General features: G+C 43.8%; 1 protein-coding gene across 1 annotated transcript in view; it reads left to right on the plus strand.

Annotated features, from left to right (window-relative positions):
• Positions 1 to 2,051: 2,051 nt before the first annotated feature.
• The window catches only part of LOC126263327 (uncharacterized), a 253,715-nt gene continuing 238,044 nt past the window's right edge, over positions 2,052 to 17,722 (plus strand). The window contains exons 1-2 of the mRNA XM_049960417.1: positions 2,052 to 2,163; positions 6,830 to 7,134. Coding sequence (XP_049816374.1) covers positions 2,052 to 2,163; positions 6,830 to 7,134 — 417 coding nt within the window. The remainder of the gene's footprint in view (positions 2,164 to 6,829; positions 7,135 to 17,722) is intronic.

The following is a 17,722-nucleotide window of genomic DNA, read 5'->3' on the forward strand; positions in this document are numbered from 1 at the left end:
TAACAATAGAACACCAATAGATACATAAATATATATTTCATTTCACGGATTCTGCTCAAAAAAACGTACAAATTATGAAAATGGTTGTTGTATGTGTGTCTGTATGTTCCACGCTTCCTCCTAAATCACTGAACCGGTTTCAACCGAACTTGGTACCCGTATCATTCACTATCTGGAAAGGATCAATAAGATGTAAGAATCACCCATCTATCAAAGGGGTGCTTGTGCAAATGAAATACCAATGTAGCCCACGATGCGAGAATATACAGATTTTACTCAGCCAATATTTGAGAATAAGAGGACTTCGTGTGTTGCAACAAACCTTACACATAATTTCGAATCTATAGGAAACTTTTCTCGCTGAAACGCCCCACAAGTGTTGTAACGTAAAAAGTCTATCGGTTACTACATTTTCGATGTTGAAGCAGTAAAACTGCCACATGAAGCAAAACGTTCTATTTCATTATTTATTTTTTATTAACTGTGTTTGTGACACGTTTTTCAGACAATATTCACAGGCACCACTGAATGGACCATACAATTTCATCACCTTACGACACTTAGTTCAGGAGATTTGACGTGATAAATACCGATATGCGTCAAATGAAAATGCAACTCTAAATTCGCTAGACGTACAATTTGAATATGTGTACAAAAAGGTGTGAAATATGTTAAAGGTGTGTGAAATATACCTTACATATGCGCTTGTGGGCAAACCCATGGGTGAAAAGCTCATCTTAAACGCCTTGAACGATTGTAGCCACATTTTGTACACATATCATTACAGTCCAGAAAGAAATAGTATAGGGGTAAGAACCACTAGGCCCTATTATGGTGAGTGTGATAACGTGGAAAGGGTCCAAATGATGAGGAGATGTACAGAGAGCAAGGAGGAAGGAGGAGACAAGTACACACAGAAGAAGGAGGAGATGGATAGAGGTGGAGGAGGGAGAAATGGACAGGGAAGGGGAGAGGAGAAGATGGACCGAGAGAAGGTCGAAGAGGAGACTGGCAAAGACAATGGGAGGAAGAGGTAGGTAGAGAGATGGCAAAAGAGGAGATAAACAGACATAGGGAAGGAGGAAATGAACAGAAAAAGGGAAGAGGGGACGATTGACAGAGACAGGGGTGACAAAAAGGTCAACTCCTCAGAAAACAAAGGAGAGGAGATGAATAGGGAAGAAGGGAGGGAGATGGACAGAGAGGTGGTGAGGCGAAGGTGGACAAAGAGAGAAGGAGCAAGAGACTGACAAAGAGGGGGGGAGGTGGAGGAGATGGAATTAGTGAGGGAGGAGGAGATGAACAGAGACATAATACAGTAGATGAAGGCAAAACGGGATCAGCATATCAGCAGAGAAAGGGAGGAGGGGTAGAAGGACAGAGAGAGCTCTAGAGGTGATGGACAAATAGTGGGGGTCAGAAGAGGTGGGCGGCAGTGTCGTGGGGATGGACAGATAAAGGGAGAAAGAGGAGATGGGATATTTGAAGTTAGGAATAAATACATATCCGGACAACACCAGGTAGTCAGCTACTTGAAATTTAAAAAAAAAAATGGAAATTGAACCATCATATGTTTTGTGTGCTGATTAGGCTGAAAGTAAGAGGTGAAGTAGATTGGAGAAACATTTGATGCACTTTTGAATGATGCTCGAAATCAACGAAAGAGGTGCTGTGACGAATATGAAGTTCACTGTTTAACTTAGAATATCACAATTTTAGAGTGTACTGGAAGACATTTGTCTATTGGAATTTCACTCAGTGTAAGTTCTAGGAGTCTTGTGTTCGCTCCACTCAAAACATTTGGCCCAAAAAATAAACTGTTTAAGGGAATTGGCGAGACAGTGAAGAAGGTGATGATATGTGTAGTCAGCATGCGTTTGAAACTGTCGCGAAACAGAGTGCTGCGCGAGCGTGTGCGGCAGCTGAGAGGCCGCTGTGCTGAGTGTTTTCCGCTGCGCCGTAACGCTGCCGGTCTCGCCCAGATGGGCAGGATGTGCGCTCCGCACCGCGCCGCCTGCTCGCTGTGACACTCATTCTGGCGGCCATGAATAATGCACGCACGCTGCGCCGCCGCCGCAGGGCACCTCGCCCCCGTCTGCTCTGTCCCTTCACAGAGCCTCCTGCCACGGTACCTGCACCCTGCTCGCCAGTATTACCACCGTCGTAGCTAATATACCACTCTTGTATTTCTCTTGTTCCGTGTACGACAGTGAGCTGCCAGGGTAAGCATCGACGACACGATAGTCGGTGTCGATTCCCACTACACTACAGAAATTGTTTCTCTCAGCATACGACTAAGAAAAATGAGTATCTCCCCGTTCAAAGGTCTTGTGCCACAAAAGTGTGTCGATGACCATTCGGAGGTAGTTTAAATCAGGGCCGGCCACGGTGTGCCAAACTGTACGTGTGTGCAGTGTGCTGGACGTGTACGGGCCGAAGCTCAGTGTGTCTCGGCTTTGCACGGTCCTCCTCGGAAGTACTCGATACGGCGTGACATTTCATACAGTACTGCGATGCGACACTGTTTCTTCCTGGAGTGCTCCCGCTTGGGCCACTTTCACAGTAACTCAAAATTGTTCAAATGGCTCTGAGCACTATGGGACCTAACATCAGAGGTCATCAGTCCGCTAGAACTTAGAACGACTTAAACCTAACCTAAGGACTCCACACACATCCATGCCCGAGGCAGGATTCGAGCATGCGACCGTAGCGGTCGGCGCGGTTCCAGACTCAAGTGCCTAGAACCGCTCGGCCACATCGAACGGCACAGTAAGTTAGTTGATTACACTCGAAAATCAATGAATTGTTACAATCAGTTTATGTTCACAAATATAAGTTCAGCTTTCCGTTAGCAGTTAAAAACAAATAAGAAACGTCCTTCTTGAAAACAAAGATATGACTTCTTTGACAACTTAAAGTTCTTGGAAAACAAGATAGGAAAATCTATCTTCTCAAATGTTCTCTTGCAAACAGAACAGACTATCTTCTTAGACATCAACAGTAGGCAGAAAATTAAGGTCCTTTCTCTCGAGCAGTACAAGCTTTTCTAGCATCAGATCCACGGTCGGAGCAGTGGATCGCGATGCGCGGTTGTCCCTGGTGGTAAGGGCGACGTCGAGTCCGGACGGCGGCGTTGTGCTGGCCATCTTCTATTTCTGCTGGCGGAAACGGAACTGGCTGCTTTTCGCCAGCCGAGGGTAGCTATACACGCGTGACGGATGACTACCGGAAAGCTGTAGTCTGACAATGTGGGCTCGGAATGGCTGAGGAAAACCGCGAGACGGATGCAGTGAAAGGTCCGCAGATGTGGTGCCCTCTAAGGCTCTTGCGCGCGCTGTCTGAACTAGACTGTTTCCTGTAGGTCAGGCGGAGTTCGGATGACTTCAGCAAGTGCCCCTGTGGTGCTGGAGCGATGACCCGCACAGCGATCCTACGTTGCGGGTTGACGGAGTTGCGGGTGATCCCCCCACCAACAGCAAATGATGCGGTATTTTTCGATGTGCCGTCTCTTTGGTTTAAGAAAAGTGATTGTTGCAGTGACACACACATTCCAAAAAAGACGATGTAAATATTAGTGGGAATTATATTACTTTTTAGAACAGAACGATGAAAATTCTCAGTTTCTATTACGCAGTAACATATCACCGGGCACCACAAGTACGCCAAACCATGTTATGTTTCAATTTCTTCCACACAATCGACGTTTTGACTCCTCTGCTTTGATTTTCTTTAGGGTCTTCTGGTGTTCAGCTAACCATGAACAATGCATGACCCTGAACAAGATCCCAGCAGAGATCGTGTAGAAGAACATAAAAATTGGAAATTGGAAACTTGTGATACGGACTATGGGACCAAGCTGCTGAGATCAACGACCCCTAAGCTTACACACTATTTAAACTAACTTAAAGTAACTAACGCTAAGGACAACAACACATAGACCCAAGCCCGACGAGGGTGGGGGGGGGGGGGGGCGCTAACCGTGACAAGACTCCTTAGACCGTACGGCTACCCCGTGCAGAAGAACAGAAAATCCCAGGTAATTTTACCATATTTCTACATTTCCCAGTTACAATTATTTGACAGCTTGTCAAAAGTCTGAATAACCATGTTTCGGAGGGAGGAGTGTTGCAAATAGTGCAGGGAGAGAGTCTAGGACAAATGGTTCAAATGGCTCTGAGCACTATGGGACTTAACATCTGAGGTCATCAGTCCCCTACAACTTAGAACTACTTAAACCTAACTAACCTAAGGACAGCACACACATCCATGCCCGAGGCAGGATTCGAACCTGCGACCGTAGCGGTCGCGCGGTTACAAACTGTAGCGCCTAGAACCGCTCGGCCACTCCGACCGACTGAGTCGAGGAAGTTATGGAAGACACCGACAGGGATGGGGATCCATTCCGACATCAGTGCGTTGCTAGCAAATCTAGATTCCTCAGACGAAGATCCTGGGCACGAACAGTGCGGTCGAGGTGCCCCCACAGGTTTTCGATGGGTTTAACCTAGGAGAGTTTGGTAGTCAGCGGATAACGGTAAACTCTTCCTGCTGGTAGATGCCATCGTGGCGAGGAAAAACAAACTAGATGTGGGGATGGAAGTATTCCCCAAAGACAGATGTACAGTTTGCCATTGTGCCTTTCAGAATCAGGAAATCATCCAGGAAACCCTACAAAACATTCTCCAGACCATAACGCCTCATCCTCCAGGTTGGAACCTTTCGACGATTGTTGCAAGAAGTTGTCTTCCAGAGTTTCACGCTGTGTGTGACAACGGACATCTGTTGGATGAATCAATAAACGTGATTAATCTGAAAAGGCCAACTGTCGCCACTCAGTTGTCGTCCAGTTGAGGTATTGGCGTGCAATTCCAGCAGTCAGTATGTCTGCCTGAACCAGGTCAGTGTTGCGGCAGTCAATATGCGGCAACTTCCACTGAACGGTCGGTGAAGAGACGCTGTTTGTAGCTCTTTGGTTCACCTGGTTGGTCAGTTGCTATGCAGTTGCACGTCTATTTATATGTACACATCTCTGCAGCCATCGTTCATAACTGCCATCTATGACCCGTGGTGCACCACTGTTCCCTCGGCACCGGCTTTGGGTAGCGCTATCCTGTTCCCTCGGCACCGGCTTTGGGTAGCGCTATTTAGCCGTCCACTGTATGCATTAACCACGACAGCACTCAAACACCTTGCAAAAAATGGTTCAAATAGCTCTGAGCACTATGGGACTTAACATCTGAGGTCATCAGTCCCCTAAACTTAGAACTACTTAAACCTAACTAACCTAAGGACATCACACACATCCATGCCCGAGGCAGGATTCTAAGCTGCGACCGTAGCGGTCGCGCGGTTCCAGACTGAAGCGCCTAGAGCCGCTCGTCCACTGAGGCCGGCACCTTGCAAAAATAGCTGTTTCGTAAATGCTTCCACCCTTGGCCAGAAAGCCGATGATCATGCTGGCGTTTTGGACGTCGGGTAAACGATCCATTTTAGCATTACGACTACGACTGCACTGTATGCCGCGTCCCCCACAACACGTTTTAGCCTGCCGTCAATGAGTGGTTATTACATGTTGACGTCGAATATAGGGGGTGGTCATTTTAAAGTGAGTCAACTGTTTATTTGATTTTAAATTTCTGTTTATACACTTCTTGTTTTATTTTTTCAGGCTGTGGTCCCGCTCCTATAGACCTCCCTGTGTCTCAATGGAGAATAGACATCAGCATCAGCTGGAAAGCGCCTTGTTCACAATATATGAGCATGTCTTTCTTTCTTTCTTTCTTTTGTAAATTTCAATTTTGGCAGCCTTAGCAAGTTCGCTTTCTACATTTACATGGATACCCTGCAAATCACATTTAAGTGCCAGGCAGAGGCTTCACCGAACCACCTACACAATTCTCCATTATTCCAATCTCATATAACACGCGGAAAGATTGAACACCTATATCTTTCTGTACGGGCTCTGATATCCACTTATTTTATCTCGGTGGTCGTTCCTCCCTATGTAGGTCGGTGTCAACAAAATATTTTCGAATTCGGAGGAGAAAGTTGGTGAGTGGAATTTCGTGAGAAGATTCCGTCGCAACGAAAAACGCCTTTCTTTTAATGATGTCCAGCCCAAATCCTGTATCATTTCTACGACAATCTCCCATATTTCGCGATAGTACAAAACGTGCTGCCTGTCTTTGTACTTTTTCAATGTACTCCTTCAGTCCTATCTGGTAAGTATCCCACACCGTGCAGCAGTATTCTAAAAGAGGACGGACAAGCGTAGTGTAGGCAGTCTCCTTAGTAGGTCTGTTACATTTTCTAAGTGTCCTGCCAATAAAACGCAGTCTTTTGTTAGTCTTCCCCACAACATTTTCAATGTGTTCCTTCCAATTTAAGTTGTTCGTAATTGTAATACCTAGGTATTTAGTTGAATTTACGGCTTTTAGATTAGACTGATTTATCGTGTAACCGAAGTTTAACGAGTTCCTTTTAGCACTCATGTGGATGACCTTACACTTTTCGCACCATTCAGATATCTTTTCTAAATCGTTTTGCGTTTTTTATATGGCTTACATCATACACACATCTAGATCTTTTCTGTCACTATTTTAGCAACCTAGCGAGCACCGGCACATAGTAACACCACATTTCAGAAATATTCCTACGCCAAGGAGAGTTTCTGCCCTTGATTTCAGCTTTACGGGAGGTGCGTTGGCCTACTATTTTTGCTTTGTTGTTTGTTCTCTTACAGGACATTACGCCTTTGCAGGACAATCAGTTGCCATGTCGTTCTCGTAGGATCTATCGAGGAGCTAACGTGGGCGTGTTGTTTTTTCAGATGGAGTAGCAAGGATGTCGCTGCTGTACCGGTTCGCGAAGCTGCACGACCGCGCCAACACGCACGTGTTCACGTTCGTCGTGACGAGGTCTGTGACGCGCGATCTGGAGCGCGACGTGACGAGCAAGCAGTTCGCGTGTGGCTACCAGCGCTGGGCCATCACCTTCTCGCGCACCGACAAGGTGCTCGGCGTCTACCTGGTGTGGCGCAACCCTGCGGAGGGCATGCGCGTCTACGTCGACTTCACCTTCACGTTGCTCAACCGCGAGCACTTCAGCGTCAACGAGGCCTTCTCCGGAAAACAGGTCAGTGCTCTGTTCAAAAGCCGAGTACACTTTGCCAGTCCTAATCTAAGCCGCGCTCCCACCGGCCACGCCACGCTGGGTCGATCCGTGCAAAGCCAAGGAAGGAGATTCGGCGTATCGCGGCGCGGTCGCTGTGGGTGTTAAACCGCGCCGTTCTGCACGGCTCCACGCGACAACGAACAAGTTGCGCACTGTGTCGGTACATCGAAGGAAATGATTCGTTTTTGCGCGCCCAATTTGGACAATCTTTCTCGTTCTTATTTTTATTGACGAGTGCGCTTGCACAATGGAACCTACAAACACACTGATCAAATGGTTCAAATGGCTCTGAGCCCTATGGGACTTAAATCTATTGTCATCAGTCCCCTAGAACTTAGAACTACCTAAACCTAACTAACCTAAGGACATCACACAACACCCAGTCAACACGAGGCAGAGAAAATCCCTGACCCCGCCGGGAATCGAACCCGGGAATCCGGGCGCGGGAAAACACACTGATCCATTGCGCACAGTTCTGTTCTAGTCTTCTCCATTCTGTCCTCGTCTGTGACGTTCTGCGCCGCTCTGCACCTGGCGTCTGTGCACAGCGTGGCGCTGCCGATCTCAGGGTGTTCGATGTGGATGCGACTAAATGTAAACAAATGCCTGCTCAGTGATTGATCGCCCGGCGCAGTGCATGTACATCCAATATTGAGCATAAATTGTGGAAGTTCAAGAGTATTGTAAAATACGAATCAGACTATTTTGTGCCGAGCGAAGCTGAGAAAATTGGAGTAGACCCAACTTCGGAAGCAAAAGAACTGCAGATTTAAACGCAGACACAGCCATCTAGACCAAATGAACCAGCCGGTATTATTATACGGAGAGCTATGCGTGAGGCTTGCAATGAATTCGAAAGTAAAATTCGGTCTTTAGATTTTAAGACGCTTTCATTTTTTGTTAAAGCAGTAAACGGATCAAAGACATCTGTCCATACACTCTGTGACAGAACAGAGGGTAGCAGACAGAACGTCGATGTATTAAATTAATTTTCCTAAATTGTTTCACTGTGAAAGATCGTGGCTCGTCCTTTAAGTCATCGCAAGAATGTTAAAATGGTAGATATCTAAATGTTACTGTGGGACAGTAAATCAACAGAAATCTCTTAATAGAGGAAACGTTACTGGATGTGATGGCACATATAGTGGGTGATCAAAAAGTCAGTATAAATTTTTAAACTGAATAAATCACAGAATAATGTAGATAGAGAGGTTCAAATTGACACACATGCTTGGAATGACATGGGGTTCTATAAGAACCAAAAACATACAAAAGTTCAAAAAATGTCCGACATTCATCTGATCAGAATAGCAATAATTAGCATAACAAAATAAGACAAAGCAAAGATGATGTTATTTACAGGAAATGCTCAATATGTCCACCATCTTTCCTCAACAATAGCTGTAGTCGAGGAATAATGTTGTGAACAGCACTGTAAATCATGTCCGGAGTTACGGTGAGGCATTGGTGTCGGATGTTGTCTTTCAGCATCGCTAGAGATGTCGGTTGATCACGATACACTTGCGACTTCAGGTAACTCCAAAGCCAATAATCGCACGGACTGAGGCCTGGGGACCTGGGAGACCAAGCGTGACAAAAGTGGCGGCTGAGCACACGATCATTACCAAAAGACTCGCGCAAGAGATCTTTCAAGCGTCTAGCAATATGGGGTGGAGCGCCATCCTGCGTTTTGGTTCTAATAAAACCCCGTGTCATTCCAAGCACGTGTGTCAATTTTTACCTTTCTATCTACATTATTCCGTGGTTTATTAAGTTTTCAAATTCATACTGACTTTTTGATCACCCGGTGTATGCAATTGTACATAGAATATAGGAAAGAATTTGCTCCTTCTCTAGTAGTAGCAATGTCTTGTAGGTTACTAAAGGATAGAAGCGTTAACAGTGACTGAAAAAATACTCAGGCCATTCCCATTTACTATAAGGGTCATGGGGCACTAATGTATTGCACTATATCTCTGTAGTCGGTCTGTCGAGGAATTTTGGAACACGTTTCATGTTCGCGTTTAAGACATTCCTGGAACTCGAAAATCTTCCGTGTAGGACACAATGATTGTGTGACATACATCTCGCTACATTCGTCCACGAGACCCAAAAAGCAGCAGATACCGGTGTCCAGGATGATGTCGTGTTCCTTGACCTCCAGAAGGCGATCGATGCAGTTCTGCATTGTCACATAATGAGGAAATTACGAGATTGCGGAATATGAGACCAGCTGCGTCATTTGGCTGAAGAGTTTCTAGCAAACAGCACACAGTCGTTCTTATCAGAGAAAAATCTTAAGACGAAAGGGAAATTCGGGCCAACCGCAACACTCTTATAGGACCAATTCAGTTCTCATTATACACTCAGGGACACTTAAAATTGCTCACCGATAGGGAAGAAAGGTACAAACGCGAAACTTCGCGAATAAGTGCATTGAGATTCGATGTCCAAATAATCCAAGTTTGACGCCTAAGCGCACTTTCACAGACTCTACAGTGAGACTGCAATCGGGCAGTGGCCCTATTTAAACTGCGCATAGTGGACCAGTCATGCTTGTAACTATCACATCACATCACGACACGAGGAGGACGTTATTGTAAGCAGAATGCGAGGTAGGCGTGCTAGACAACATTTTTCACCATTAAGCCAGTTTGAGAGAGGTCTAATCACAGACATGAAAATCGCATGCTGGTGGTCGCTCCGTGTGGGTCGCCAGGTCGATCGTTTGGTGTATTTCGTCAGACCTTGTTGGGGCCAGTAGACAGGACATGGCACCCCGGTCTGGAGCGACCAGCAAGACGACGACACAAGAAGATCGCATGATCATGCGACAAGCGGTCATTGGTCCTACAGTCACTCGCTCCACAATGCAAGCAGCTGGTCCACAAACCATTTCCAGTCGCCTTGAGGATGCGAATTTGCAATCCTGGCGCCGTTGTTGACACTGCCGCTAACACCGAGATATAGGAGGCTCCGTCTACAGTGGACTGCCAAAAATTAGCGAAACGTGGTATCCTGATTGGTTTTAATGATGGATGACAACCGCATACCATTGTGGAGGCACCACGGGGTTCGGTACAGCAGTTCTAGCGCAGCCGGCGTAGTAGTCTGACGGGCCATAGCCTACGATAGCCAGTACGTAGAACCTTAACGGGTCATGTGGTACTTTTCCTACATGGTCTACTTGGGGAATTCTTCCGGCAAGATAACTGTCTTCCTCACACAGCTCAAGACTTCCTACGTTGCGTCTCTTCCATGGCCGGCCTACTTCGTGGACTTCTCCCCTATAGCGCATGTGTGGGGCCAGCTGAGACGCCAGATGACATCGTGTCATCCTCTACATGATTTGGAAGTGTCTGTTCAACATTTGTGGGCCACCCTGCCTCAGGATGACATCAGACGTCTAATCAGTTCGATGCTGGACGATGTTGTGGTATGTATTACAGCAGGATGTGGTCCAGCACGTTATTCGTGTTGCACTCTGTCAACTTGTACTCATTGTGTTTCTTTACATGTCGTGTTTTTGGCACCAATTTAACCTGTTACCTGCATCATTTCGGTCCGATGCTCTCTTCCTATTGCGCTATTTTCAGTGTTCCTGAGCGTATATAAATGACCTAACAGATAACGTTGGAAGTTCCATGAGCCTTTCGGCAGATGAGGCTGTTGTATGTGGATAAGTCGCAACACTATAAAATCTTAGCGAAACGCAAGAAGACCTACAGCGAATGGCCACTTACAGCAGTGACTGGCAGTTGATCCTTACCGTGAACAGATGTAATGTATTGTGCAGAAATAGGTGAAAAGACTCATTACTCCATGATTACTAAATTTCCGAATACTCTCGGGAATCAGGTACATCCATTAAATACGTGGGAGTATGTGTGTGGAGGGATGAATGAGGAATGACGACGTAGAACGAGTAGGAGGTGATGCAGAATTCAGATTCGTGTAAGAATCTAGAGGGAACGTAGTACACCCACAAAGGAGATAGCTTACAAAACCTACCTTCGAGCAATACTCGAGTAGTGCTCGTCGGTCTGCCATCCTTGGCAGATAGGTGAAACAGAAAAGACTCAGGATAGGGTAGGGCATTTCAACGCAGGCCTGTAAGTAACACGGAGATGCTCGCAAAAATCCAGTGACAGACGCTTTAAGAGATGCGATACGGTTTAACGCTAAGATATATTGTTTCCTCCTATGCATAATCCGCGAAAAAATGCTTCAAATGTCTTTGAGTACTATGGGACTTAACATCTGAAGTCATCAGTCCCCTAGACTTAGAACTACTTAAACCTAAATAACCTAATGACAGCACACACATCCATGCCCGAGGCAGGATTAAAACCTGCGACGTAGTAGCAGCGCGGTTCCGGACTAAAGCGCCTAGAGCCGCTCGGTCACAGCGGCCGGCAATTATTCGAAAAAAGAAAATGAAAGGCCTAGAGAGAGTAGTTCATACGGAAGCATCCGAAATCGTTCCTCCCCGCACCTTTGCGACTGGAACAGGGAAAGGGAAAAGTCACTGTGCTACAAAAAGTACCCTTCACCAGATGTGTCTTCTGGAATATGTAGATATTGGGACGCCAGTGTTAACGGGTGAAACTCGTTTATACCATTCTCATTCTTGCTCGTACCGTACAATGAGGCGTCCTACAGCATAAAAGCATCTGCTGTTTATGCCACTTGCTCTGTTAAATTTTTTACTCGTGTAATTCTTGTTTGAAATGCCACGGGACAGTCCCTTTCTCTGTCGTACCAGTGGTTTTCATATGGTCTTCTTATGGGCTGTGTAAATGATTGAAGCTGCCTCGTCATCCGTAGTGAAACAGAGGCCCGGATAACCGTAAAAAGCATCAACAAACAAAATGTATATAGGGTTTCCGAAAAGTTCTAGCAGTACGGCAAATTTCAGAAATAACATCTGAGTTTACCGTTGTTTCTGTGTCGAGTGTAATAGGCGCGCGAAAAGAGAAACAGAACAAAATAAACTGTTTACTTTTGAAACGTCGAGATTACGCGTTTTACATTAAACGTGCCTCAAGCGAATGAAAAATTCTGTGTTTACCACAAGTTTTCCTGCTGCTCGTTCTCTCTCTCTCCGCTTCATCCCTTGTGCATCGCATTACGGAGTTTCATCGTGTAAAGGTCAGTGCTCGCTGCTTCACTCACGTGGACTGTATGGTGTGCACATATTTTTTTCTCCTTCAATCGAATTTTTATATTGTCCACAAATTCCGATATCTTCTAAACATCGCATGCTAGTTAATAGAAACATGGTATTTACCGAACGTACTTCTGAGCAAAAAATAATTCTGGCAACTAGCGTCTGAGCTGTTTCTTAGTACTGCGTTTTGAACTTTTGTGGTAATACTACCATAGAAACTGTCATCCCCTACACATATTTCTTTATAAGTAAATATATTTTTCATAGATTCAGCTTCAAAATTGTTTTAATTTAACAAAACATTTACTTAAAATTTTTCGTCTCCTGTTTGACCCTCTCAGGGAACTGAGATTCCCAGGAAACACTGACACTTGTAATTTTTTTTTTATTTCTAACCGAGAAACAAAATACAAATTCTCAGAGATGTAGTTTCGAAATTTCTTTCGTAATGAAATAGTTCGATAAAAGCTCTCATTCCCTACTCTATCCCTTAGAGGTTGACTTCCCAGAAACAATGAAACATGTAATTTTTATGTTGAGAAGTCAAACAACAGTTCTCTTACATGTAGTTTTAAAATTGCTTTATTAGTACTTAAATAATCATTTATTTTCGACAAAGGTTCACCCACTATTTTGTCCCATGGTTACTGAACTTTCAAAGATGTTGAAGCACATATTGTTTTATTTCTGACCGACTAACGAAATACCAATTTTCTGAGTTTTAGTTGCCAAATTGCTTTAATAGCGATATATTTTCATAAAACCCTTTATTCCCTATTTCACGACTCAGGTGGTTAATTTTGAAAAATACCTTCTTAAACGATACCTACCTAACATCAACACTATTTCCAAATTTAAAGTTTCTGTTCTTAGCCGTTTGGACTGTGCGATCTAATATCCCACAGATGTTCGGACTCACATGCGGTTCCTCTTCGACGAAATGTCTTGGCTCAAACTCGTCTAGGAGTTGAACCCCACGTGTCGCATTACACTCCATAAATTATTAGTATACATGTGTGACCCTTTGGTTAAATTGCCTGGCTGATGGCAAGTTTGCGAAATACAAAGTTAACATAACATATTATAACAGTAATAATAATAGGTGGAACTAAATTAACGACCCATAAATGATGTAGGCCAAACAGATGCGATTTGGTTAGAATAATGTTTATTCATAAAGCAAACTAATAGCGAAAGTGGTCGTATTTAGAGTTACTGTTTCACTCGAGCGCATATCCATTTGGCACAGTTCGATCATTCACGATGTTATCGCGAAATACAAGTTATCTACACGAAAAGTTAGAGTTCACACCAGGAGCGCGGCTGCTCACCGCTCAGAGACTAAGTACCGCGATACCACACAACGTGAAAGTTTCTAAGATGTTTCACTTCCTAGCTACCTAAAGACCGACTGACCGCTTTCGCGTCTCAACCCGAACTGTACCCTTTGGTGTCTCCAGCCGAACTGTCCACTTTCGCGTCTGCTCTCGCACACTCCCCGCCCATCCTCGGATACGTTTCCCGCGCGCCCAGTATCTTCGCTCAACTGACTAGGGCAGTTCCCTTTCCTGAGGACGTCCATCTGATTGGCTACAGCTTATTCTACACTATTTTACATTTTCACATATTTAAACAATAAAGCTTAACCACTTTCAGGTTCCAAATAAAGTAACAATAATATCCATTGTTAAATTATCTAACATAAAACCAATACATTTTCCTTCTTAACTTTGAATGTCACGGCCAGTAGCCTTGCACCAATGCGCTTTCTGATAAATAAATAAAGAACAAAAGTAACTATTATGCACTGAACCGTAAAACAAATATTCTATTACCAAATAAATCAATAAGGTGCCATATTGTCATCGTTCAATGTGTTTTGTGTGGACGAAATGATGATCTGATGCTTAATTGAAAATACTGATAATTTAAATTTACTACACCTTTTAAACAAATAAAGTTACGGAGTTCATTTCAATGATGCGATTCTATGTGAAATGTCGATCGATAAGATGGACCAAAGCGTTCAGATTTTAGCATTCAGGTCTTTGATACAAAACTTGTCAATTTCACTTTAACAGTAAATCCTAAACTATTACATATATGATCATTATTCAAGTGTTATTGGCATCACTATGAAAATTTGTGAAGCATGGTAGATTAAAATAAACGTGGCTTAATTCCTTGCACTACTACAGAATTGTTGTAGTCCACGTCTTCAGTCCTGAGACTGGTTTGATGCAGCTCTCCATGCTACTCTATCCTGTGCAGCCTTCTTCATCTCCCAGTACCTACTGCAGCCTACATCCTTCTGAATCTGCTTAGTGTATTCATCTCTTGGTCTCCCTCTACGATTTTTACCCTCCACGCTGCCCTCCAGTACTAAATTGGTGATCCCTTGAGGCCTCAGAACATGTCCTACCAACCGATCCCTTCTTATGGTCAATTTTGTGCCACAAACTCCTCTTCTCCCCAATTCTATTCAATACATCCTCATTAGTTATATGATCTACCCATCTAATCTTCAGCATTCTTCTGTAGCACCACATTTTGAAAGTTTCTATTGTCTTCTCGTCTAAACTATTTATCGTCCATGTTTCGCTTCCATACATGGCTACACTCCATACAAATACTTTCAGAAACGACTTCCTGGCACTGAAATCTATACTCGATGTTAACAAATTTCTCTTCTTGAGAAACGCTTTCCTTTCCATTGCCACTCTACGTTTTATATCCTCTCTGCTTCGACCATCATAAGTTATTTTGCTCCCCAAACAGCAAAACTCCTTTACTACTATAAGTATCACATTTCCTAATCTAATTCCATCAGCATCACCCGACTTAATTCGACTACATTCCATTATCCTTGTTTTGCTTTTGTTGATGTTCATCTTATACCCACCTTTCAAGATACTGTCCATTCCGTTCAACTGCTCTTCCAAGTCCTTTGCTGTCTCTGACAGAATTACAATGTCATCGGAAAACCTCAAAGTTTTTATTTCTTCTGCATGGATTTTAATAACTACTCCGAGGCAACAACCCTGTCTCACTCCCTTCCCAATCACTGCTTGCCTTTCATGTCCCTCGACTCTTATAACTGTCATTTGCTTTCTGTACAAATTGTAAATAGTCTTTCGCTCTCTGTATTTTACCCCTGCCACCTTCAGAATTTTAAAGAAAGTATTCCAGTCAACATTGTCAAAAGCGTTCTCTAGGTCTACAAATGCTAGAAACGTAGGTTTGCCTTTTCTTAATCTATTTTCTAAGATAAGTCGTAGGGTCAGTATTGCCTCACGTGTTCCAACATTTCTACGGAATCCAAACTGATCTTCCTCGAGGTCAGCTTATATCAGTTTTTCCATTCGTCTGTAAAGAATTCGCATTAGTATTTTCAGCGGTGACTTATTAAACTGATAGTTCGGTAATTTTTACATCTGTCAACACCTGCTTTCTTTGGGACTGGAATTATTTTATTCTTTTTGAAGTCTGAGGGAATGTCGCCTGTGTCATACATCTTGCTGACCAGATGGTAGAGTTTTGTCAGTACTGGCCCTCCCAAGGCTGTCAGTAGTTCTAATGGAATGTTGTCTACTCCCGGAGCCTTGTTTCGACTTAGGACTTTCAGTGCTCTCTCAAACTCTTCACACAGTATCATACATCCCATTTCACCTTCATCTACCTCCTCTTCCATTTCCATAATATTGTCCTCAAGAACATCGCCCCTGTATAGATCCTCTATATACTCCTTCCACATGTCTCCTTTCCCTTCTTTGCTTAGAACTGCCTTTCCATCTGAGCTCTTGATATTCATGCAAGTGGTTCTCTTTTCTTCGAAGGTCTCTCTAATTTTCCTGTAGGTTGTATCTATCTTACCCCTCCTGATATTTGTCCTCTAGCCATCCCTGCTTAGCCATTTTGCACTTCCTGTCGATCTCATTTTTGAGACGTTTGTATTCCTTTTTCCCTGCTTCACTTACTGCATTTTTGTATTTTCTCCTTTCATCAATTAAATTCAGTATCTCTTCTGTTACCCAAGGATTTCAATTAGCCCTCGTCTTTTTACCTACTTGATCCTCTGCTGCCTTCACTGTTTCATTCCTCAAAGCTACCCATTCTTCTTCTACTGTATTTCTTTCCTCTATTCCTGTCAATTGTTCCCTTATGCTCTCCCTGAAACTCTGTACAACCTCTGGTTCTTTCAGTTTATCCAGGTCCCATCTCCTTAAATTCCCACCTTTTTGCAGTATCTTCAGTTTTAATCTACAGTTGATAACCAATAGATTGTGGTCAGAGTCCACACCTACCCCTGGAAATGTCTTACACTTTTAAAATCTGGTTCCTAAATCTCTGTCATACCATTATATAATCTATCTGAAACCTTCTAGTATCTCGAGGGTTCTTCCATGTATACAACTTTCTTTCATGATTCTTGAACCAAGTGTTAGCTATGATTAAGTTATACTCTGTGCAAAATTCTACCAGACGGCTTCCTCTTGCATTTCTTAGCCCCAATCCATATTCACCTAATACGTTTCTTTCTCTTCCTTTTCTTCTGTCGAATTCCAGTCACCCATGACTATTAAATTTTCGTCACCTTCACTATTTCAATAATTTCTTTTATGTCATCATAATTTCATACCACGGAATTAAATAGTTTTAACAAATGTTTCCCGATACGGCCGATCTTAGATGTGCCATATTTAACACTGCTACGTCTCCTTGACCACAAAAGCCTTCTACGGGGTTTCCCTATGACGTAGGTTCTCTTCTGTATCAGTCCCACACTACAGCGCTTAGGCCTCAATAGACAATAGACGCCAGTGAGTTTCCCCATCTCGTGGTGAATCTGCGCCCTTTGTGGCATCCTGTCCTGGACGACAGGGTTCGTTTCAGAGTTCCTGAATGCTGACTCTTTCGGCCATATACTTAAATAAGAGTGAAGTGCTCGTTAACTCACAACTGGGCGACTATGCGTCAGTCAGTCAGGACATTGCCTTTAATATATAGCGACTGTTTCATTGTCTTTCTTAACTATACTGAATGATATCTGAAGCTGTATTGTTAGCTGGCTGTTCAACGTTTTCGTGTATAGGGCGTTTGACGTTTGTTATTCTGCTGATTGGATGCTTTAATGTCGCAGCTATCGTCTAGTCAGCGCCTGGCGTAGTTTCAAGAGAGTAACAGCCGCACTTAGTACAGCGTCAGTAATTGTTTCACTGCGTACACACAGGGCGATATCGCATTGATGTAGTTGACTGGAAGACAAACGCTATGGACATAGGAAGAAGAAAGCAAGCGATGTTTATTTGGTTTATGAATACACTAAGGTAAGAAACAGGTGGCTTTGGAACCACCCTCTTAGGGAACTGAATTTCCAGG

Source organism: Schistocerca nitens, chromosome 6 (genome assembly GCF_023898315.1).
Source record: "Schistocerca nitens isolate TAMUIC-IGC-003100 chromosome 6, iqSchNite1.1, whole genome shotgun sequence".
NCBI lineage: Eukaryota > Metazoa > Arthropoda > Insecta > Orthoptera > Acrididae > Schistocerca > Schistocerca nitens.